The sequence below is a fragment of the Ambystoma mexicanum genome, chromosome 1q (genome assembly GCF_040938575.1).
Source record: "Ambystoma mexicanum isolate Mex_15411 chromosome 1q, UKY_AmexF1_1, whole genome shotgun sequence".
Classification (NCBI taxonomy): Eukaryota; Metazoa; Chordata; class Amphibia; order Caudata; family Ambystomatidae; genus Ambystoma; species Ambystoma mexicanum.
In genome coordinates this window covers 70034443-70059961 of record NC_090922.1, presented here as the reverse complement: position 1 = coordinate 70059961, position 25519 = coordinate 70034443, and the positions used below count along the sequence as shown (strand labels likewise).

The 25519-nt window shown below is 48.1% G+C and overlaps 1 protein-coding gene across 2 annotated transcripts in view; it reads left to right on the top strand.

Moving 5' to 3' along the window:
* Positions 1-25519, top strand: part of CDH1 (cadherin 1) — a 398557-nt gene that overhangs the window by 230967 nt on the left and 142071 nt on the right. For both annotated transcript variants that reach the window (XM_069635549.1, XM_069635548.1), the window contains exon 7: positions 442-617. In XM_069635549.1, coding sequence (XP_069491650.1) covers positions 442-617 — 176 coding nt within the window. The remainder of the gene's footprint in view (positions 1-441; positions 618-25519) is intronic.

The following is a 25519-nucleotide window of genomic DNA, read 5'->3' as shown; positions in this document are numbered from 1 at the left end:
TATACTTTGCTAGTAAACAGAAATGGACAGTTCAGTACAAAGGTGCTCTGGGAACATAGTTTGAAGGTGCATTCCAGCAACAATACTGATTTACTATAGAAGCCGGAAACGTTCCTCTAAAAATGTTGGACTTGGACATTTTTATGCCATGGCTGGAACTCGCACGTGGGACGAATCAAAATGTGCAATTCAGACTGCCCCTTCAAAGTGGTGCTTGTGCTTTATTTATCACATGTCTCCCCTCTCCTCACTGGTCCCTCTGGCTTTCACTGTGTCCCCTTTGAATCATACAGGCGCCTAAATGCAGTATACCCTTCTGTTATGTTGCTTACATATATCTAGCCTGATGTCATGCAGAAAGTGTTTTGCTGCAGATTGTTCCATGAAAGGGTTAGCTTGTCGATTGTTAATGTCAGTGACCCCCCTTTCTTTTCTTCTCAGGTACCCGAGTGATGCAAGTGAATGCTACTGATGCAGATGACTCAGAGGAAACCTACAATGGGGTTGTTTATTACAAAATCCTGAATCAAGATCCCAAGCTACCCAATGACCAGATGTTTACAATCAATAAAGTTACAGGAGAGATCAGTGTGATTTCCACAGGGCTGGACCGCGAGGTTAGTAAGGAGAATGGGAGCATGTCTTGTGAACTGTTCTTCACATGTGGAATTTGTCTAAAGTTCTTTTTCACATGTAAGAATTAAGATGATATTGCTTCTGAAAAATGTTACATGTCAACATTGCAGAATTCCATCGTTTTCTGAGGCCTCTTCCTCATTACTGCATGGCACCAAGACCAGCACAGTGCAGCCCTGCCTCTCTCATTATCCAGTGATAATGCCATCTAGAACTGATGACAAGAGACCATGTATAGAGTGCCTTCCCTAACTTCGGTCAGGTGACCCGACCAATGGAACAGCCACTGGTAGAAGAGGGCTTGGATTGACTGGAGGGGGTTAAGTCTTTGCCTGGTGTTACGTAGGCAGGAAGAGTCCGAAATGCACAGTCCTGCCAGTTGTAGCACATGAACTATGGTGAAGGAATGAGATACGGCTGTGCTGGATCAGTGAATGTTTAACACAGAGCCACTAACCGCCAAGGAGAATGAGCAGATAAACTCTGCCAGGGCCAAGTAAACCAGAGAATTCTATCAGGAGAGAGCATGACTTGAAACTAACTTGAACTGCTGGGGCCAAGCAAAGGTGCCGGAGAGAGTCCTTAGTGCAACCAGAAGGAGACTGAGTAGGTGATGATCTGAACTGAGAAAATAAGGATGGCCTGCAGGTGGACATCTGAAACTTAAAGAAGACAGAATTGCAACTTGTTGATGGAGCAGGAGAAACCAGGGCTAAAGCCAGAAGCGGCGAGATTGAAAAAGCCTGCTGCATGCTTAACCTTAATGTAAACGTTTGTAGAGTAGATTAAGAAAGTCACATTGCCAAGGGACCCAATGTTGGTTATAGGAGTCTGAACTCCAGTGCCTTTCACAAGATGCTTGAGAAGTGCAAGTGCTTGGTGGATGCTTGAGTCGGAACTCCTAAAGTATTGTAAGAATCACTGAATGCTTCCAATGCATTCTTTTATACAGGAGTTAGGAAATGCTCAAGCATCTTGTCAGCGATATTAAATTAAAAAATAGCAGTACAGGCTGGATACAGAAATCTGAATTCTTCTTGTGAAACACACTGATAAAATACCCTAAAAGCTGGACACCGGCATCAATGCTTCTAAAGATAAATTCATAATAGTTTGAAGGAATGTGACAACTCGACCCTGGACCAGTGCCAAACCATATAACTTACAAATCCAGTCATAAATACTAACATTTTATTGAATATGGGAATATCCTAATTTCATCTAGTCTTGTCGCACCACCCACCCCTCCAGTGCATTCATTTCAGGTCTTGTCCTCTCCACCGTTTCAAGGGCTGCCACCAAGTAATGGATCTAATACAGGTGCTGTGCAAAGAGTCTTAAGCCTGGCAACTGGGTACCTTTGGGGCACTTTAACACTGAGGGACGTAGGGTCTGTCAGGGCCGCAACCTGTATTCGAGTCCCTGATGAGGACTCCCTGGTACACTAAGGCAGGTTAAATCAAAACTATTCATGGTCTTGGATAGAAGTTCCAGATAGCTTTCAGCCTTGCACCCTTAGACTGGTCTGACCGCATCCCTAACTGCATCACACTTGCCAATCATCAAAGCCAAGCAAGACATTAAAGAACTTCCCATAGATGCATATGAGGCTAACCTCATCTCCCTGTCCACCTCATTTGGCCCCTCGACAAACGTCAATGCACTAGAAGGCTCACTCGACTATTGTCAACACCCATGTCGCACTGAACTTGACTCAACTGACAGTCCTTGCTCACCCTTGGTGCGCACAGCTCAGCAGTGGCAAATGCCCCATTGGCAGACAAGACGTTAACCACCTTGTTAAGATGGTTTTTCAGAATCCACCCTCTGGGTGGATTCTGAGAGGTCAATTTATCCAGGTGATCAGGAAAGAGACTGTCTAGCCAAACCCAGTCAAGGTAGAGTGCCAGAGCAGTAAGGCTTAGACTCCGAAGTGCGAGCGTGCTGTAGGGGCACAATGGTACACACAGAGCACTCCAATAATTCCATTTAGACATATAATGCGCAAAAATATAACATTTCTAAGGCCTTTAGAATACGCCCTATGCAATTACCACACAACTATCGCATATACATTCACTACTAGAGGTTCTGCTAACAGAGCACCAACACTTTACATTTCGAAACAGTTATGCAATAGTTGGCAAAGACCAGAGCAACACCGTAAATAACTGTGTTAAAGTTAGTGAGAAAATGGAGCAAACCGTAATTAAGAACCAGTATAGACCGCTAAGTAAATTAGGTAGAACACCCACAGATAACCTTAAGGCAATGCCCCTAGTGCTTAAGAAGTAAAACCCTGTTAATTGGGGCCTACTGCCCAAGTCATAAGTTCCACAATATGTACATTGCAGATTGTGATTCACGATCAAGAGTTCCCAAAGCCAACAGTTGTGAGTAAATTCTGCAGAAGATAAAAGTAACGTTCTTACAAGTTTTTCTCCTATTCCCACCACTTCAGAGGGACAGGGTTTGGGGACCTTGACAAGACCACCACCAATCTTGGGTAACAGAGAGAGAGGTTTAGGATGCCGATACAACCCAATGATAGAAAGGGAGGCAGGGAGTAGTTAATTTTATTGAAGGCACTGGGCTCACTTAATCTGTGGTGTATCTGGTCAAATGAGATCCAGGGCCTGTGGGTTCAGAGGTCCCTTTAGGCTTCTGGATTGGGACTGGGTAGTGCATGGTTGCAGACTCCAATCATATTGTTCTGAAGACTGGACATCTGGATAACTTTAGCACGATGGGATGAAGACCTGAACATAACAGGCAACCTCAAGAAACCTCCAGGACATGAAGACTGGGTTGCAGTGGCAGTCACCACGATCAGGCACTCGCTGGCGATCCTTGGGTGTGAAGAAAGGATCAGGACCCTGCACAGCTGCTCTACGGTCAGGAATGCTGAAACTGCAGGCATCCTTGTTGGGTTTTGCAAAAGTCCTATCTTTGATAAGACTTTAGAAAGCCCACCTTGGATGAACAGATTTAGCCTGAACTACCCAAAGGTTTGCTAAGTATCGCTGAGCAGCCAGGCTTAGTTTAGGAGGTAGAAGGGCCATAGGGAGGTACTCGGGAGTATGCACTTAGTTCAAAGAAACACTTCAACACTAGCAATTATATGAAAATAAGAATGTATTTTATATACACTAAAGCTTGTTACTTTTAAGGTAACTACTGTCATACAGTAGCATTAAACAGAATATATAAACAATAGTAAAAGGATAAAAGATGCATATGAACACTTTTACACAAGTGGTAGAAACTTCTCAAACCGGTATGTAAACTGTAGACCAACTTGTATACTTTAGTTAATCCCTGCTTAACCAAATCCTAGGAAGCCCAGCCCTATTCTAAGTGAGTCTCGCAGAGTCAAGGGGGCCACTGGGGATCCAGTGACCAAGGGAAAAAGAAAAGTGGGTAAGCAGCAAACAAGGCAGTCTTTATAGAGTTTTTCAGGTTTACAGGTCTGTAGCAGATTTCTTTGGTAAACGTCGCAATGGGTTGTCCACCCCAATGTAGCTTAATGTAGGCCTCGGAGGGGATGCAAGTAACAGTTTAGGAACAACAAAGCAAGCCCAAGGTAAGTACTAGCACCTCAACAGTACATTATCAGTGAAGATGCTTGTGCAGCAGGACAGTGCCCAAGTAGAGGTGACTGCAGACCCCGGTTTGGACTTTTTGGTCTTGGCGACTGAAGAAAAGAACCTGCAATGGATCTGATGGTTTCTCTCAAGTAGGTGGATGCCCATCAGAAGATCTTCACAGAATTGGCTTGTTGATGCTTTTTTCAAGGCTTGGGTGAAGGACTGTTGTTGTGTGGTAGACTTTGCTCCGGTTCTCAGTCCTCGTCTCGGCTAAGGGGCCTTTCAGGAGTGGGATGTAGTCTCTGGAATTCCAGGAGGATGCCTGCAAAGGTTCAGACGAAACCATGCTTTGGTTGATGTTGCACCGCAAAATGGCACAGGACCCCAGGTATTGGTAAACAGTGGGCAGTGGAGGTTGCAGCTCTTCCACGGAGGGCACAAAATGTAGTTCGTCTTGGGACTGGTAGAGGAAGTCATCCGCTTCGGGACTTTCCTGTCGCTCAGAATTTGATGTCGGGACAGCAGCGGTTACTCAGATGGCACTGGCGGTCGCTAGAGGTGGCTGTGCGTCGTCCTTTAGATCTTCAGGTCCACTGTGAAGGTTACTGCCCACATGCACGTATATCCACTAGACCAAAATAAAGGACACACCCCTGTAGGGAATGAGACCAGGAGAGTAATTTCAAGTAAAACAAATTTATATAAGATATGAAATGCAAGCAGAGAACTCTGCTGCCCAAGAGCGCTCTGCTAAACAGTACACGGGCAGCACATTATGAACCAAAATAACATCACAAATGGGACAACATAGAGTATAAAATAACAGTTTCTATTGGTTGGCCCTCTAGGCGCTGCATACTCTATACGAGATGGCGAGTTGCGATTGGCTGATGTGTCTGGGTTGATCGGCTGGCACGTGGGCCAGCTGGGCTCATCTCCGCGGTGTGAAGGTCGAACTTAGTTCATGAAGTTACATTTCTGACTAATCTAAACAAAACAATCATTGGCATACAAAGAATAATGGTGGACATAAACTATTGGATGGATGGGGGTCTTTGTAGAGTATGGACAGATAAATGGGCATTCTAATCCTTGCATTTTATGGGGGTTTGGTGGCACTGGGCACCTCTCCCAGGTGCCTTAACTGTGGGGTTTCATCTGTACTTTACACTCCCTGGTGCCTCACGATTCAAACGAATATATGGACAGATGTTAGTTTAGAGGAGAACATACTGCTGCGCTGGATTAAGCATATGGTGGGTACTCTGATGTGGCTGTTGGGAGGTGTCCTGCAAGCGGTTACCTTAAAAGAGTGGAGGGTAGGGGGCAAATGGACCATGGCCTGGCCTGAAGTGGCATGAGCAGGTCAGCTGAGATGAATGGGCACAAGGGTTGGAGCTTGCCCCGGTCTCTCACTCTGCCGTGAGCACATTCTGTTGGCATTTGATACTAGCTAATTGCAAAAATAAATGGCTGGACTTCCATGAGAACAAGGCTTGCGCGGTGCTGGCAGTGGTTGGAGGTGTCATGGGCTGTCTGTACGCGGTGCTGGGGAAGGGAGAGCTGACATTTCAGTGGAGTGAATTTGGGCCTAGTTTCAGATGGTGGACGGTAGGACACAAAATTGAGTTTCGAAACACCTACATACAGTAGGTTATTGGTGTACTGTTATGATGCGTGGATATGTACGAAGGGGATGGGGGTGTGTCCCCCGTTAGCTTACATGCGGTCTGCTGACTGCAGGAATGCTAAAGGGGGTGAGACGATGCCACCTCTCCCCCAACATTCCACCCTTTCGTTACTACTAATGTAACGAATAATTTGTCCCATTCGTCTACATTTCTCTGCACCCTTACTGCCTCGTCCCAGGCGGGGGTACTCTTTATTGGCATCCAAGCTCTGCACACATTTCTTAGGCTTTCCCCACAATGGGCATACTTTCAGGAGTGCAGGACATGTGTATATATACAATCCCCATCCCCGTTTAAGTCCACCCACACCTCCCTGTGATTCTCAAGATCTTGGGGCTGTTTGGATGTAGTGTGATAGAGGTTATCTACTATATTGCCTTTTGGATATATTGCCACGATGATATTTGGGCTCATCCCTCTCTCCTGTTTGTACTTGGGCTTCTCTAATTTTGTGAGGCACCTTACCATTACTATTTTTTTCTACCAATAGTCCACATCATCATTGCGCTACTAGGAATCGCTTTAGCACAGCCTCAAACCCCTAACTGGCACACACAAAAAAATCAGCAGAAGGAAGACGATGATGGGGACCAGCATTTTCATCAGTGTCCTGAGCCATGATGGCACCCACTCGAAGGCTGCACTGAACCAGTCGTTCTGCTGCACGCCACCTGCTTTCTTCATTCGCACTGAGTTCATGCACTGCTGATATTATATGTGAAAGAATCCCGTTCTCAGCATCTGAAGAAGGCACGAACGTGCAACATGCACTCCCGATTTTTTGGCAAACGCTGCCCTCCATAGCTTTGAGGAGGTAGAGGACATAGCAGTTTTGCATCATCCTTAGTCTGTGCTTAGTTCCACCTTGATGACGTTGAACCCCTCCTCAGTGTCATTTGCCAACTGGATCAGCTCCCAGCGCACGATTTGGAGCTACTTGGCATTCGCTCGAGTCTGGATATTGGGGATCAGTGATGCAAAAAATGTCTCTGCTGAGTTGAAAAGTTTATATTCGCTGGGGATCTGTGCCAAAAGGTCGGAAGAGTCCTTAGAGAGATAGTTGGATGCTCTTTTTGCGCGACGCATGATTCTGCAGCTTGTCGTGTTATAGGATGTCGTACAGGGGGGTTCATTTGTTAGTTGGGGTGCCGGTAGCTGTCTGTTGGGCAACCCTTCCCCTTGACGTGCTTCTCCGGTATCACCAGCAGTGCAGCGTTGCCAGAGCACAATAGCCCCTTCATGATGGTGGGAGGTGCAAGTATGCCGGTTTGCCACACACCCAGTAGTGGTCCATTAGGGCAGCAGTTCCTTTTCGCATGTCAGGGATGGTGAGGATTCGGTTGCAGCGAGTGTTTGAACCTATGAGTACTTTTCCTTCCCTGTGAAAGCACAGTTCACATTTTTCTTGGTGCTGGATATTTGTTTTTTTTTTTAGTGCAGTGACCCAGGTCAGCTTTGTGATGTGGTGAGTCCAGGTCTGGGCACATGTGTCATCCATCTATTTCAGCCTCTCATCCGATAAGCCACGCAGTGCTTCAGCCTTGCACGTGACGGTTGCATCTTGCCATTTATTTTCTGTGAACATTGTTCCTTTTATTGCAAAAGTCAGCTCTTTGAAACACGTTGCACCTTTAGGTTTGCTCTTGCAGATTTTCTCATCTGGCAGAAGCAGTTGTAGTTCTACTGTGTTGGACTGGAAGGTGCTCCTGATTCTACATAGTGCGAGATGGAGACATTGGGCTTCTACTATTGGGCCTCTTGAAGTACTAAGACCATAGACGTCCCTGACGCATGAAGTATCAGTGAACACACATAGCGGCTACCATTCATGGCCTGTCTCCCAGTGGCGCTCATGTCAGAGTCCCATTTTGTTAGACTGGTTCGGATGGCGGAGGTCTTCCACCTTATCCAACCCCAACCCGTGATATGCATCATACTTTTAAAAAAAACAAAACCTTTTTATTGCCTTTTTATAACCAAACCACAAACCACGCAACATTATACAGCATATTAACGTTGATTTTGTTCATCAACTCCATCTAACTCTACATAGTCCACCCCCCAAAACTCAGCCTATGTAACCGATCTAGTTATACATTTATCACAACGCATCAATCTCCCCTTGTGCCAGCTCCGCAGCCGCCTCCTCTCCTTCATTTGCCAGCAATGTCATTGTTGGATATCCGTCACCACCTCAGCATTTTCTTCTCGGAGTGCCTTCTCCCATACCCCTGTCTCTGCTGTAATCCTTTTTTCCAACTCCTTCCACCATCTCATTATGCTCTGTTCTCTCATGTCTTTCCAACCCATAGCTATGCTGCATTTAGCCATTATATACATCAGATCTGAGTTTATTCATCGGTTTATGTTTCACAGTCCTCTTTTAATGACCCAGCATGCAAGCCTCCGGCGTCTGAATATCCAGCTCTATGCCTCCTTGGGCTGCTTTGTGTCCCCTTCCTCCAGAACCTCTGCACTATCGGGCACTCCCAGAACATGTGTAAGCCTGGCATCCTCCGCCCTGATACGCATCATACGTCTGCTGTTGCATTTGCCTTTTCCTTCTATTGACCACTCAATCTGCACTACTTGGGAATTTATGTATATTCATAGTTTTCAGGCGGTAGATCGCAAAAATACCAGTATTCATATCTACATTGGGATCAGTGTGCGTTTCCAATATGGGGTAGCTGATGAGATATTTGGGGCGGTAGTTGGGAACATAGCATACAATTGAATTAGTGATGAGGTAGTCACAATTTCAGGATGTGAGGTAGTCTGTAGTGTAAACAAAGTGGGCGTTGGCCCCATTGCTATTTCTTCACTAGAAACACTCTTATTCTCATTATACAAAAATAATTCAGTCTCTGGAGATGCTTTGGTTATGTTCTTGTGCAAAGATGTGAGGTCAGGCAGCCTTGTGTTATCACAAATTAGCTTTTCCCCATCTCCCATTAAGCTTCCTCCTTCCCGTATGAATTGTCCCCCACCCACGCCCTTCTTTTATGTCTCCCATAATAAGACGCTCCCCAATAAATCCCCAACCCTAACATAATACTAAATACAATGACTACAAAAAGCAAGCCACAACCCTAGCAGTATGTCCTTGTGGCACTCATTCTACTACTACTGCTATCTATCTGAGGTAGTTCAGTTGTAAGTGGCGCTGTTTCCACAATCGTGGCACCTAAAGAAAATAATATACGTTGACAGGGGTTAATAAAAGGCAGATGTTGAATAAGATGTAAGGTAAGATAAGGAGAGAGAGAGAGAGAGAAAGCATGGAAAAATAGACCTTTTCACATAACACAATTTACTTCAAGTATGTATAATTATATTGTACTACTATATTTTACAGCTGTGCTTGTGCATATTTCTTTTCGATAATCATTGCTGGCCTGTCTATTGCACGGCTGATTCTTTCATTCTCCTGTGGTGTTTCTGTGACCACACTGTTATGAGCTTTCCTCACATCTGAGAGGTGCACCCAATATTTCAACCCCTTTACTTTTACCGCTAAGGGGGTACAATAGATTACCTCATAGGGACCGTGGAACCTTGGTGCATTCCACCTCCTTACGAAACTTCGTACATATACTAGTTCCCCAGGCATTCGAGGTTTTGTTTGACTGTCGGGTGCTGCAGTGGTTGTATCGGTTTCATTCTCTCATGTGAAGGGTGTGGCAATTTGTTTGACAATATATCTTACTGCTTTCGTTAGTTGTGTAAGGTGTTCCTTAAAGTCCTCCCCTAATACTGTTGCTGTTCAATGCACGTCTGACATTCTTCTCACTGGTGACAGTGGCGTTTGCATGGGTCTACCAGTTACTATTTCGTGTGGGGACAAGTGGTGGTCCTTGCTGGGCTGGGTGCGCAAAGGGAATAGGGCTAGAGGCAAACAATACACCCAATTCTTTTTCAGAGTATGGCATAGTTTAGACAATCTACTCTTGAGGAGTCTGATTTTTTTTCCGACCGCGGCGTTCGCTTGCAGCTGATAAATTGAGCACATTTTGTGTTTTATTCCCAGTAAGGTTGTTACCTCTTTGAAGAGAGTTTACAAAATGTGTTCCGTTGTCAGATCGTATGACGTCACATATCCCCCAATGCAGGAACACTTCTTTCACTAAAAATGTTGCTGCGCACTTCGCATCTGGGTGGGCACAGGGCCCTGCTTCCACCCAAAGTGAAAAGGGACAGGCCACCACAATAAGATATCTTGCTCCATTGCACCTTTCTCCCATGTTTGCATAGTCTATGTGCAGCTCATAGAAGGGACCAACTGGGGACACGGCATTGTTCCTCGTATTGTTCTGTGTCATTCCAGAAATGAATGTTTGACATGTGGTACATTCTATTGACATTTTAAGATATTCCTGGAGGTTTGTGTTAAGGATTTCTGAACTCTGACCTGGAGCTCAGAGGTTGAGAATGCCAACCTAGTTTCTTGAAACAGGACAACCTCTGGACAAGCCAGACCAATCAGTGTAGCTATAGCAGGCGGTTAAGACTAAGTCTCAGGAGGGGTGAGGGTGACTGAAAGACCTCAATGAGCACACAGAGCAAGGACCCTTACAAATTACTCCAGACAGGTGTTATATTAAAAATATAGACACATTTATTACAAGGCCTTTGTAACATAGACCATAGCAAAGAATCACAGTAACACTAAGTAAACCAACACATCACACTCAATACAATATATATATATATATACAAGACCATGGGGGTCCAAAGGGGTGACTGCACGAAATATGTCAACAACCTACATGGGAAGGAAACGGGCAGTGCAGTTAATCTTTAGGCCCAGTTCACCATCAATAATATACCTAACTAAGAGGCAGTCCAAGCCCTATGAAGAGAGGAGCCTTGTGCCCAAAAGTACATGCACGCGCTTGTGCCAATGGGCGGAATAGGGTCTCTTTGAGGGTCTTTAGCAGCTCAGGAAGGTGGATGAGGCGATGCAGAACAAGTTCCCACTAGTCAAGAATGACCTCCACTTGAAGGCAGAGGCAGTTTGAGAGTGCGGAATTGTCATGATGCCTGCCCCCAGGCATCAGGACCAAGCCCATCAGCCCCGGGAGCAGGCATCTAGACATTTAGTAAAACCTCAGCAGCCCCGGCTAGGGGCTATCTGGGTTCAGTCCTGGCGCCTTAGGCACCAGGCTCATAGTCATTATTTACCTCAGGCAGACCATGCTGCAAATGACTCCAATCCAACATGAAGCCCGAAAGGGACTATTTTTCTACAGGGACTATTTTTTACTCGGGTGTGGTTCTAGGGACTTCTTACCTGCGACTACTTTTGAGGCTATTTAAACCACGCCCGACCAGCAACACACGCTTCGCGTTATTCTGCATCCAGCAGCTTAACGCTCACTGTGCCTGCAGCCTGCATCCAGTCTTCTGCCACGCCCGCCTCGAATCCGGAGCTCCTAAAACAAAGAGGAAAGAAAGGGACAAGGTTAGAAAACAAACTTTTTTCTATTCCACACGTGATTCTGGATCCATCTCGTCTCCAGACCTGTAAAGAACATCATTTCTGCACGCGCCGCACCTCCAGCTGCAGCGCCGTGCCATACTCACCAGTCTCACAGCATCCTTCGGGTCAGCGTTGCCTCCATCATTTCTTCGCCGAACCTCGGCACCTAGGAGACAAAACAAAAGCACAAGGTGAGCCGAGGGAACCAACAAATATAATTCTTACCACCATAGACTTACCTGATTTACCACCGAAGGCATCCTTTTGTGACTCTCAATATTTTCATGTGCTGCATCTGTAAAGACGAAACACGTTTTCCACGTGCAACATTTACCAGACAGCACCGGGTAATAAAACTCCTACCTGAGCGCCACCAGCTGCCACAAGAGCATCTTTTCACGAGCCAGCTGCAAGACAAGTGAAGGGGGGGAACAAGAGTGAACATCGGACATATTGAACTCTATGAACTTAATACTTACTGGTCCTCACCAGGAACCTCAGAGTCAATACTTTCCGGAACTCTCCCGAGCCTTCAAACCGGTGAAGTAACTGGAATCGACGCGCCCCTGCAAATCCACGCGGGATGGAGAGCTCATCTTTCAAGAATATAAGGTGAGATTGCTGTGAGGGCATTTCGGAGGTGATTAGTTGGGGAGGACTGTGGGGGTGCCATCACTTGAATCCACAAGTGGCTAAATCCGTCTCTCCACTTGCAGGAGAATATTTCTCCGGGTTAAGCAGACAAGATTAGTAGGGCAGATCCAGTCAGTCATCGCTGCACTACGCATCACGTGGGTGGAGACCGCAGCTGTCCGGGTCCGACCGACACCCCTGTGGGAGCCAGGTGAGCGTAACAGGAATAGAGTAGCTATTTCGCAATAGCTGTGTAAAGGAAAGGAGGCCCACAGGGGCCACTTGTGCGTAAAAATGGGCTCCTGCGCTAGTGGCTACCGGTTGGGGTTTGGAGTACTCCTCAGTCCCTGACGTAGGCAAACCCAAACTTCACCAGTTTAGTCCACGTCGCTGGCAGGTTCGAATGCAGCAAAAAGGACGTCTCAGCACCTTTCAGTTCCTGAGATGATTCTCAAACTGGACAGTGGCGATTTCTCTGCTCCAGGAGGAGGAATTGGCCTAGTTTCACTGCAGCAGGCTTCAGTGGCAAGAGGGTCACCAATGCAGCAAACTTGCACAGGTCGTTGCTGCGGCAGGGCAACACGGTTACCGCGTTTACTCCGGTCCTGGTGCACTCGTCTCACTTCAGACCTGGGAATGCCAAGTGTACGAAATTCGGTGTGAGGGTGCCGTGGACACAGAGCTAGCAGTATACCAAGTTTTGAGGGCCTCCTCGAAACGGCGGTGGTGACAGAGCAAAGCAACTGGGTAAGCTGGTCAGTACACTGGTTGGCCCAGGGACACTCCCGAGAAAGCTTACTTGCAGGGTTTGATGAAGGTGACGAGAATAGTTGGTCCCATTATTCCAATCGGTCGAAGCGTCTTCACAGACCTTCTAAGATGACCAGATGCAGAGGGGTCCCACGGGATGACAGCGGGCTCAGGGTGCCAAACCTTCAAGCGGGTCACCAGCGCTTCCTCGACTCAGCTTCGTGTTGTAGGATACTTGGCACCTATCCTTTGTTTGGTGTGAACTCAGGAGATCGACATGGTAGTGGTTTTTCCAGCCTCCTCTTATCCAAAGTTCCCTTCGCGCCAAAACGGAGAGGACCCAATGGGAGATCTGCTCACACACACTCCATACGTGGACCAATCACGGACCACGGTGGTCCCAGGCATTCATGGTACTCCAGACTCTCTGGCACCCAGGATGTGTATTGGAATCAGACCTTCCAGCCCACATCCTGAAGGTGCACACAAGGCATGCAGAAGCCAGCGAAAACATTGGGATTTGCGGGAAAGTGCATGACCAAATAAGGACTGGCCCGGGTCGACTCGACCTGGGGAAGGTGAAGGGGCAAGATGGCCAAAGAACAGGTCAAAGAACCTCGTGGCATGGCTATTTCGGAGCCAGGCCACCTATTTGTGCCAAACGTGATTAACATGGCAGTAAAGGGTTAAAAAGAATGCGAAAAGATAGCTGCCACACCAGTCCTGTCCATGACACACCTGCACAGTGCATAAAGTGTCCAGCGAGAGTATCTAAGGCCTTTGGGAATGACTGTAGACCCAAGTGTGCTGTATGGTAAGATACATTGCACACTTGTTACGTGTTGCACAAAAGCTGCAACATGAGGAAAGGACTAAGGGAAACAGTGTCTCCCACACGGACATGCTTAAGGGCATATCAGTTTCGCCATAAAGTGAGCGAAAGCCCATAGGAGTGCAGCTGAAGGCTGTGCTTCTCTGGCAAAGTCAGTCAATGGTGTCTAAACAGCAGCAAAAAGTTTGGGAGTTGGCACATGGAGGGAAAATTACATAATCTTGGTTATGAGTAGTGCATTATATCCTTCCCCCATGGGCTCTTGTTTCCCTTTTAACACACATTCTGTTGATGCAGGCATTTGGAAATAAGCTGCTTATTTGGCTGCCGCATCCGCCCCTGCATTCCGTAGGGATATTTTGTTTTTGTCATTTTTGTTTGTATGGGCTTGGCATTTTACCAGGGCTACTACAGATGGCTCGGCAAAGTGCTTCAATCAGTTTGTTTAATAATTCTGTATGTTGGCCTGGGGACCCGTCTGCTCTTCTGAACCCCCTTCTTCTCCATCGTGCTAACCACGCATGTACCACCAAGCATGTACCGTAGTGGTGACATAAACCGAGTCGGAATATATAGTTACTGCGCATCCTTTTGCTGCATGTGTGCTGCTTCTATTAGGGCTACGTATTCTGCTGCTTGTGCACAATAGTGCATTGGCAGGCGTTTTTTCATACTCCCCTTCCTCCATCCTCACCACTGCAGCCCCAACATGTTTACCTCCTGTTTGAGTGAATTGATGCTGAACAATTTACAAAAAATACTTCGAGGGGATTGGGTCCTCTGACGTATTCCATATCTTTGACAGTAATCACCACAGCTGTGCTGCTTCGGAACATTTTCGGTGTCTGCGTCCTACGTCGATGCGCCGTCCCCGAGGACGACCTCTGATGGCCGACGTCACCCGATGTGATAAGTAGGATGCACGACGCCCGTAGCCTCAGTTCCGTTTTTTCCGCAAACGTGTTCTCTTCGTGAATCTCGGTACGCCTCGACTCTTTGGAGTTTCTGTTGTAATTGTCTCGGTTCTTTGAACCTGTTCGGTTTTGTGAAAAAGCCTGTTCGTGACAATGTCTACCTTGTCTTCAACCCCGCGTCCGGGCTTCAAAAAATACGGGGACTGTGGGTCCAAGATATCGGTAACGGACTCGCACGACGCCTGCCTCTGGTGCCTCGGGGAGGCCCACGACACGGGACGACTGCGTCGACTGCCAGTCGCTCACGGCCAAGGCCTTGCGGGAGTGCAAGAAGTTGTCGGTAGGTAGGGTGTCTAAGCCCCGGAAGTCGAGGTCTGCAGGGCTTTCGATGGATGATTCGAGAGGCGACTCTCCGCGTCATCGTCGGAGGTCCAGTGGGTTTCCTTCCAGGAGTCGGTCTCGCCACTCCTCTGCCTCTTCGAGGAATTCCCGGAAGCGCTGGCATCGGTCGCCTTCCCCGTCCTCTTCCGAGGACTCCGCCCATCGGCGGGTCGCTTATCCCACCATGCAAGCGACACCGGAGGAATGGGCTTCCGTCGGGTAGAAGATGCTAGCGATTCTCGAATCGCAGGGCACCGGTCCGTCTGCGCCTCCGAGTGGGGTCGGTCGTGATCGGTCAAGAGTCCTCTCGCACGCCTTCGGGCTCGGGTGGTCAGCGCGGTTCACGGGAGAGGTCCTGCTCGGACAAAGGTAACTGTTCTCGCCATGCCCGTTCCAGGTCCTGGTCCTCGAAGCGCTTGAGACCGCGTGATCCTGTGCAGTCTTCGAGGAAGACGTCGACGCCTGTGGCGCCGAGGTCGTCGATTGCCTCTCTCGAGGCTCTGCCTCTGAGGGGATCGTCTGCGCCTAGGTCGTCGAAGGACACGCTCAGAGCTCTGGCTTAGAGGCCTGTGTGACGCCGTCAATGCTGGCGGTGCTGCGGCTGACATCGACGTCGATTCACTCGGCGCCAATTTGTTCGGCGCCCTCGACACCTTTCGAGGTGGTGGTGTCGGAGGGGCCCCGTGGCACGGGGGAAGCCCCTAGAAAGGCTCTGGCTAAGGTCAGGCATAGCTTTGGTCCTGAGGTGTCTTCCTCTCACCGCCTGGTGTACATTTCAGAGGTTGAGGGCTTGGTTCCGGTTACAGTGCCAGATGAGCTTCTCTAGCCAATTTGAAGACCTGAGGCATTCACTGCATGATGCCAGTGGACTGGACACCTCTCTGGAGGCGGAGTTTTGTAGGCCTCAGCCTGGCACTCATGCTGATACTTCGTACCGGCGCCTTATGTCTGGGGTCACAGAGTACTTGGGATGGTCAGCTCCCCCAGGGTAGTTTGTTCAAGATGATCTTACGGACATCCTCGATCTTGGTCCCCCCCACTGACCCGGTACTGCAGTTTCATATGGCTCTACAGAGAAGGGTGGCAGCGGCTTAGACTGCTCCGGAGAGTCTCCCGGCAGTGGCCATGTATTTGTCGCGAAAATACCGTCCAGCCAGTTGCGACCCCTGCTACTTGTCCAGGCACCCAACTCCGGAGAGTTTGGTGGTGCAGGCGGCTACGGCCCCTGCAAAGCAGGCGTCGTATCCTACCATCCCTCCGGATAGGGACGACAAACGTTTTGATGGCTGGGAGAAGAAAGTGTTTTCTTCAGGGGGTATGGTGCTTCAGGCGGCCAACTCCGTATGTGCCTTGTCTCGTTTCACACACACACTATCGAACTGTTGCATTAGCGGCTGAACATATTCCCAAAGGGGACGAATGGGATGGTTTCCTTGCTATGGTCCAGGTTGGCAAGGATGCCATGTGTATGGCCGTTCAGTCGGGTTTAGACATGGCAGATTGTGTCAGCCGGTAATACGCAGGTTTGTGTGGTTGCAGAAGTCGGGGTTCACTCCTGATGTGCAGTCCCGGCTCCTCAACATGCCCTTTGACGGTGAACATCTTTTTGGCTGCAAGGCTGACGAGAGCCTTGAGAGGTTGCAGCAAAGTCGTGGGCGCTGCAGTTCGGCAACCTCTGCCTTTTCATCCTAGGGGACAACAGGGGAGGTTCCTTTTTGTTATTCTAAAAGAGAGGGGCGAGAGTGTACAGCTTCTTTTCTTAATAGTATTTTTCGTTTCCAATGGATTGTTATTTTGTGAATAAATTTTTTAATGGGGTGCAGCCCACTATCATGTGCCACCGTGTTGGGCACAGAAAATGAACATGGAGAAAAAGAGACCGAGGCAAATGTGCCTTCGGTGTGGGCCGCACACCCTTGATTCCCACTAAGGGTTAATCGATTTCTTTTGTGTTCGTTATTCAGTTAATAGAGTCCAACTTCAATCATAATTCAAAAATGTGTAGAATTTTTCAATTGTTGTGTTTATAAAGTTCATGAAAGATTGTGCTTAATTGGTTAAACTTCACCAAAAAGCTAATTATCTCAATTGAGGCAAAACAGAAAACCCATCCGGCTAATGCATTTGGGATTGTATCCTTCGTCAGAGCCAGGTTAGTGCTACACACGTTATAATGCATTATAGATGGATTTAGAAGGTTTACAATGTTTAAGTTCATAATTGATCCGTACATCATGTACAACAACCAGATATTCAAGAATTAACAACCAAAACAATCATAATTAACGAACAGGGCGCCCACAAGGACAAACAAATATTTGACATAAAAGTGAAATTGGAGAAAAGAGAAAAAAACAAACAAGTAGGCATACATCATTACAGATCGTAAAAATACAAAATTAACACAAATAATGATTTTACTCTATAGTTCAAACGATTAATGAGACTGGTCAACTACATACTAAAATTGCAACTTGAACCCTTTTGGTGACTGCGGTGCTTAGAGGTCAAGCTAGGCGGCGTGTGCTTACTGTGCCAAAGTGTTAATTGTCATACTATATTGTGTGAGAATGCCTGTGGCTAGTTAAACATGTCACTAACCTGTGTACCAGTTTGCAACCTACGCGTACTGTCCGCGTGTGGTGTTTCTCTATGAAGCACTGCCTGGTGTGGAGAGAACAAACGTGTTATCTCCTCCGTGTAATTAGCTGCCGTCAGTCTATACGCGATCTGACTTCGCGTTGCATTCTGCAAAGGTATGGCTTACCTGGAGCGTTGTGAGCAGCGTCTTGCTCAATCAACTCCGAACAGCGTCTGGGACTCGCGGTTCGTGTCGTTGTCCTGGGCAACGTTATGTAAACAAAATGGCCGTTCGTGTAATACCAAGTCGGCCATGTTGGTAGAGGCAATACTAGGACATTGATGGCATAGAGTGTGTAATATAATTGGTAAATGTAAAGAATGTAAATGTAAAGATGTTAATTGCACATGTAAAGATTTCAAAGCTTCATGATATCTGCGTGTTGTATGTTGTGCAGCTAGCACATGTATGTTCTGTATGCCTCATGACTTGGGGTGTCTAATTGGCAATTAATGTAAAGTCATGTTGCATAAAGATATACTGTCTAATATACATAAACAAAAGATAATACAAAATAAATAATAAATGTATCAGAACATACATGTGCTAGCTGCACAACATACAACACGCAGATATCATGAAGCTTTAAAATCTTTACATGTGCAATTAACATCTTTGCATTTACATTCTTTACATTTACCAATTATATTTCACACTCTATGCCATCAATGTCCTAGTATTGCCTCTACCAACATGGCCGACTTGGTATTACACGAACGGCCATTTTGTTTACATAACGTTGCCCAGGACAACGACACGAACCGCGAGTCCCAGACGCTGTTCGGAGTTGATTGAGCAAGACGCTGCTCACAACGCTCCAGGTAAGCCATACCTTTGCAGAATGCAACGCGAAGTCAGATCGCGTATAGACTGACGGCAGCTAATTACACGGAGGAGATAACACGTTTGTTCTCTCCACACCAGGCAGTGCTTCATAGAGAAACACCACACGCGGACAGTACGCGTAGGTTGCAAACTGGTACACAGGTTAGTGACATGTTTAACTAGCCACAGGCATTCTCACACAATATAGTATGACAATTAACACTTTGGCACAGTAAGCACACGCCGCCTAGCTTGACCTCTAAGCACCGTAGTCACCAAAAGGGTTCAAGTTGCAATTTTAGTATGTAGTTGACCAGTCTCATTAATCGTTTGAACTATAGAGTAAAATCATTATTTGTGTTAATGTTGTATTTTTACGATCTGTAATGATGTATGCCTACTTGTTTGTTTTTTTCTCTTTTCTCCAATTTCACTTTTATGTCAAATATTTGTTTGTCCTTGTGGGCGCCCTGTTCGTTAATTATGATTGTTTCGGTTGTTAATTCTTGAATATCTGGTTGTTGTACATGATGTACGGATCAATTATGAACTTAAACATTGTAAACCTTCTAAATCCATCTATAATGCATTATAACGTGTGTAGCACTAACCTGGCTCTGACGAAGGATATAATCCGAAATGCATTAGCCGGATGGGTTTTCTGTTTTGCCTCAATTGAGATGATTAGCTTTTTGGTGAAGTTTAACCAATTAAGCACAATCTTTTATGAACTTTATAAACACAACAATTGAAAAATTAAAAAATCTACACATTTTTGAATTATGATTGAAGTTGGACTCTATTAACTGAATAACGAACACACAAGAAATCGATTAACCCTTAGTGGGAATCAAGGGTGTGCGGCCCACACCGAAGGCACATTTGCCTCGGTCTCTTTTTCTCCTTTTTGTTATTACTCATCCTTCAGTAAAGCGAAAGGAGCTGTCGGTCAAAGACGCCACCGTAGGAGTACCAGAGGTGGAAAACGGGGTACTCGAGGTGCCAAAGCCGCTCTGGCAGTTGCCTCTTTGCCCTCCAGGCAACGCCGCAGCCGCTCAGTCATGAGGCCATGTCCCATGGTTCGCTGGTTGGGGGAAGGCTGGCGCAGCATCTTGTAGAGTGGCGTGGCATTACTTCAGATGTGTGGGTTCTGGAGATCATAACCTACGGCTACTGTCTTCCCTTTCGGCAGAGGCCTCGCGACAATCCACCTGGGAACCTCTCTTTGAAGAGTCCGGATCCGCTCCTTGCGCAGGAAATTCAATCCCTGCTGGAGAAAGGCTCCATAGAACTGGTGCCTGTAGCGGAGAGGGACAAGGGATGGTATTACCCTTATTTTTTGATTTCGAAGAAAGACTGGGGATTGAGACCCATCATGGACTTGCGCGGTTTGAACAAACTCCTCCGGAAGGACAAGTTCAAGATGGTTACTCTTTCTCAAGTCCTCCAGGCCCTTCTACTTCAGGGCTGGTTGGTGTCTCTCGACCTCAAGGACGCTTACTTCCATGTGCCGATCCATCCCAAGCACAAGAAGTACCTGAGGTTTGCAGTTAGCGACTCACACTTTCAGTTTCGGGTTCTGCCGTTCGGATTGACCTCTGCCCCAAGGGTTTTCACCAAGCTCATGGTGGTGGTAGCGCATCTCAGGAAAGGGGGGAATTCACGTCTACCCCTACCTGGATGATTGGTTGATCAGGGGGAGCTCTCCCGAGCAAGTCCTGGATCCTCTGTCCGTCACCTGCCACTCCCTTCAAATGCTGGGCTTCTCCCTCAATTTAAAGAAGTCCCATTTGATCCCAACACAGCAGCTCCAGTACATCGGAGCAGTGCTCGACACATCCCTGGGGCTGTGTTTTCCTACCCAGGTGAGGGCTCTTACATTCAGCAGATGGTGCACAAGTTTCAACTTGCCCAGACGCTCCCGGCGTTTGAGTTCTTGAGGTTGCTCGGCCTCATGGCATCCTGCATTCTTCTGGTGCCAGAGGCTTGTCTGCGGAGGAGATCTTTGCAGTGGGCACTCAAGATGCAGTGGTCGCAATCTTCTGGCAGGATGTCGGACCCTGTTCAGGTGCCGCCCTCTGTCGCCCAGGACCTTCTGTGGTGGGCCGTCGAAGGCAATCTGATGAAGGGGGCTCCGTTTTGGCTTCCCTGGCCGGAGGTGACGATCGTGACGGGCGTATCCCTCATGGGATGGGGAGCTCATGCCAACGAGTTGACAGTCAGCGGTCGTTGGTCTCCGGAGTCCAGACTCCATATCAATCTGTTGGAGCTGAGGGCCGTCAGGCTAGCCCTGAAGGCTTTTCTGCCGACTGTGCGAGGAAAGAGTGTCCTGATCCTGACGGACAACACGGTGGCCATGCACTACCTCAACAAAGGGGGGGGCAGGGTCACTTCCTCTGTGCAGGGAGGCGATGCAGCTAGAGTTCGGGGCCATCCAGCAGGAAGTTTCGATCAGAGCTGTTCATCTGGCCAGAGACGACCACGAGACGGCGGATGCTCTGAGCAGGCAGAGCACGATCTCTCACGAGTGGGAGCTGGCTCAGGAGATTCTCCTGGAGATCGTCGCCCTTTGGGGGACCCCTCAAGTGGATCTCTTCGCTTCCAGTGTCAACCGGAAGTGCAAAAGGATCTGCTTGCGGGAATTTCCTCCAAGAGGAGCCTTAGGAGACTCGTTCGTGGTGGAGTGGTCATTCCCACTGCTGTACGCGTTTCCTCCAGTCCCCGTCATCCCGCAAGTACTGCGGAGGTTACGGAGGTTCGGTTCCCGGATGATCCTCATTGCTCCGGCGTGGGCCCGGAGGATGTGGTACCCGGACCTTCTCGACTTGTCCATCTGCCCTCCACGTCGTCTTCCCTACCGAGACGATCTGCTCTCACGGGAGGGGGGGTCAGGTTCTCCATCCAGAGGTCAGATCCCTCAACCTTCACGCTTGGCTTCTGAAAGGTTGAGGTATAAGGATTGGGACCTCCCTGAAGACGTGTTGGAGGTGTTGCTCTCAGCCAGACAGCCGGCAACAAAGTCTCTGTACTGTTGGCGTAAATTCTGCGACTGGTGCAGAGTTAAGAATGTGGATCCTTTTGAATGTGACATTCCCATGGTTCTGTCTTTTTTTGCTTTCTTTGTCTCACAGGGGCTTGCAAGTGGGTACCATTAAAGGTTACCTGGCGGCGCTGTCCATATTTAAGTGCTCGTCTGAAGAATGTTCCTATTTTAAGATTCCTTTAATTTCTCAGTTTTTGAAAGGGCTCACTAATGTGTTCCCTCCGTCACCTTTTCTGGTGCCCGGTTGGGATTTGAACCTTGTTCTTAAGTTACTTATGGGTGCTCCGTTTGAGCCTTTGCATTCTTGCCCTTTGAGAGTGTTAACTCTTAAAACTGTGTTTTTGGTTGCGGTTACTTCCGCTCGCAGAGTGAGTGAGTTACAGGCACTTTCAGTTAAGCCACCCTTTACTGTGTTTCATAAGGACAGGGTTGTCCTTAAAGTTCATCCTTCCTTTCTTCCGAAGGTGGTTTCGGAATTTCATTTGGGCCAGAATGAGGTTCTTCCTGCATTCTGTCCTCCTCCGCATCCTGGTAAGAAATAGGAGAGGCTCCATAGGCTTGATCCTAGCAGAGCGATGAGCTTTTATATTTCACGCATGTCCCGGGTCAGAGTGGACGATCAACTCTTCATTGGTTACGCTGGAAAGCGTTTGGGACAAGCTGTGACGAAACAGACATTGTCTCGTTGGATTATTTTGGCTATCTGAGTGTTACCGCTTGGTGGGTAAGGACCCACCGGCTGGCTTGCGTGCCCATTCTAGCAGGGGTATGGCTGCATCTACTGCCCTACAGGGGGGTGTTCCTATTCGTATGTGTGATGCAGCCACCTGGGCTTCTGTACATACATGTGTACGTCACTACTCCCTCGGATTCCATCCAAGGACAGGATCTGGCCTTTGGCAAGGCAGTCCTTTCTTCCGTAATTTGATTGGGCATGCTAAATTTGTGTTCTAAATTCTTTTCCCACCTCCTTGCTTTGGTACTGCTTTGGGAGTCTGTCAAAGATAGGGAATATGTCGGAGGACCCAATCCCCTCGAAGAACAAGTTACTATTCCCTGGTAACGTTCTTTCGATGGGATGGTCCGACGACGTATTCCATATCGCTCCCTCCCTACCTTCCCCGCTGCAGAATTTCTTATGCGATTGCAGCTTATGTTTCCACAAGGCCTTGTGTGTCTGACTGGCAGAAGACTGGTGGCACACGTTCTGGGGGAAAAAACTACAACTGAGGCTACGGGCGTCGTGCGTCCTTCTCACATCGGGTGCCGTCGGAGGAGGTCCTCGGGGACGGCGCATCGGCATAGGACGCAGACGCCGAACATTTTCCGAAGCAGCACAGCTGTGGTGATTGTCAAAGATATGGAATACGTCGTCGGACCATCCCATCGAAAGAACGTTACCAGGTAAGAGAGTAACTTGTTCTTCTCCCTCCTACAGTGCATTTTCACTAGCCTTCGGGATATCGTCCCCTTCTCCCTCATAGGTAGCACAATCCTGATCCTGCATGTCGCTCACCATGCTTGGCTCTGTGAGGAACGTGGCTGGGTTTACTGTTTTTCAGCGTACAACATGGACATTGGGGCTTGAAATTATGATTTTGTATGCCAACACTCTCTGCGTGGTGACGATAGATTTGGATCGTTCAAGGATGGCAAACAATGAATGTTCAATGTACAATGTGACCGAACATCCCATTACAATTGTGGTGCTTTTTCTAATGCAAAGGCAGCGGCTGTAAGGGCTTGTTGCGTGCAACGTGTCCCTGCATCACTGAATCAAGTGTGCTTGTGGCCTAGGGATGTCTTCTGTGTCAACACAGCAGTCATTAGTGTTAGAAATGGTGCTGTACTTATTTGTTCTTTCAGTGTTGCGAATGCAGTGTGCATTTTAGGTTTCCATTTTAGTGGCACCTTGTCCTTCTGTGTTTCTTTCAGCCCTTGCAATAGAGGTTGGTCGTAGGTGGCATAATCGAATATCCATGCCCGGTAATAATTACAGATGCTGAGAAACTTCTGCATATCTTTAACAGTATGTGGTGTGGCTGAAGCACATACTGCTGCTGCTCTGTCAGGTATTATTCTTTTGCCATTCTTGGAGATCAGTTGTCCTAAGTATATGACCTCTGCCAAACAAAACTGTAATTTTATTTGGAATACCTTAGACCCCTTCTGGGCCAGCAATGTTTGAAGGGTAATGGAATCTTTTCTGCATGCTTCCTCCCCTTCACTACATGCTAGGTAGTCATCCACGTACTGAATGACCATGCTTTGGACATCAATATTGCAGAGGTCTTCATGCAATATTCTGTTAGATACTTGGTCCCTCGCAGTACCCCTGTGGCAGCCTGTGGTGTTCGTACATGCTCCCTCGTATTGTGAAGGCGGTGAGGTATTGAGTTTCTGGGTCAAGTGGTACTGAGAAAAGGGCGTTTTTCAGGTCTAACATCGTGAAATGTGTGGCCTGTTTTGGGATGCTGCACAAAATGGATGCCGGGTTTGGGACTAGAGGGAACTCTTTCTGAACAATATCATTCAGGGGGTGGAGGTCCTGGATCATACACCACGTTCCCCGTGTTGCTTTCATAATCGGAAAGATGGACGTATTGCATGGGGAGTTGGAGGGGACAAGGATGCCTTGCTGCAATAATGCGTGTATTGTGGTTTTTATACCTTCCTCCGGTTCACTGGACAAATGGTATTGTCTCACCCTGGGCAGGACAGGATCTGGTTTCAGTTTTATTTTTACTGGGATCACTTCTTTCAGCAACCCTACGTCATGGGGGTTTGTGGTTCACAAATATGGTGGTACCTGTTGGAAGTCTGTGTCAGAGAAAGATGCTGGACCACTGACCATGGCCATGAGGGGGTTTGCTACCCGTCATTTCGGAATCATGTCACAGGGCATGCAAATCTCTAGTATAATCTCCCCATCAGAGTCGTCAGTTAACAGCTTTGTCTGTTAATTCCCATAATGGGATATTCGGATCAATACATAATACTGTTCGCCACTCACACCCATTTGCGTAACCCCCCACTCCTCACCTAGGATGCTGTGCGTAACCCCCCCCCCCTCTCGCCTAGGATGCTGTGCGTAACCCCCCCCCCCTCCTCGCCTAGGATGCTGTGCGTAACCCCCCCTCCTCGCCTAGGATGCTGTGCGTAACCCCCCCCTCCGCGTCTAGGATGCTGTGCGTAACCCCCCCTCCTCGCCCAGGATGCTGTGCGTAACCCCTCTCCCGGTCGCCTGTGATGCTGTGTCCCCCCCGCCCCCCGATCGCCTGTGATGCTGTGTACCCCCCCCCGGTAGCCTGTGGTGCGATGCTGGGTGTACTCCCGCTATACCCCCCTGGTTGCCCTGTGATGCTGGGTGTACCCCCACCCCTGGTCGCCTGTGATGCTGTGTACCCCCCCCCCCCGGTTGCCTGTGATGCTGTGTACCCCCCCCCGGTTGCCTGTGATGCTGTGTACCCCACCCTCCCTCGGTTGCCTGTGATGCTGTGTAGCCCCACCCCTTGGTATGCTGTGTACCCCCAAATCCCCCCTGTAGCACCTGTGATGCGGTCTACCCCCCCCCGTCCCCTGTGATGCTGTGTAACCCCACCCCTTCCCTCCTTGGCCCTCTGTGATGCAGTGTGTGCCCCACCTTGCACATTGTTTGCCTTTCGCATCTGTGTGCTGCTGCTGCCCTGCAACATGGGGTAGGCACCATGTATTTGCCCATTGCTGGACTCTCGCATCTGTGTGCTGTTGCTGCTGGCAACATGGGTTCATACACATTACTTATAGCTTCTCAAAACATATAAAGCACAGAATCCCCTCCCTCCACCCCCAATGTTCCATGATGGGCACCATTCTCGGGTGTCATTCGGCCTGGTCCGGCGGCAGCGACGGATCGTCCATAGAGTGAAGGGCTCTGGCAATCGGGCGTGGTTTAAATGTTAGGGCCGGGAAGTTCTGATCATAATCTAGCAGCGGTGCCCAAATGTCCATAAATCGATGAAGCAGTCCTGCTTTAGCTTACCGTGACCTTCTCAGCTATCAGAATATCCCAGAGCTTGACCCAGCAGAGGGTCATGAAGGGTCATTCCGCGGATTTCCAAGTGC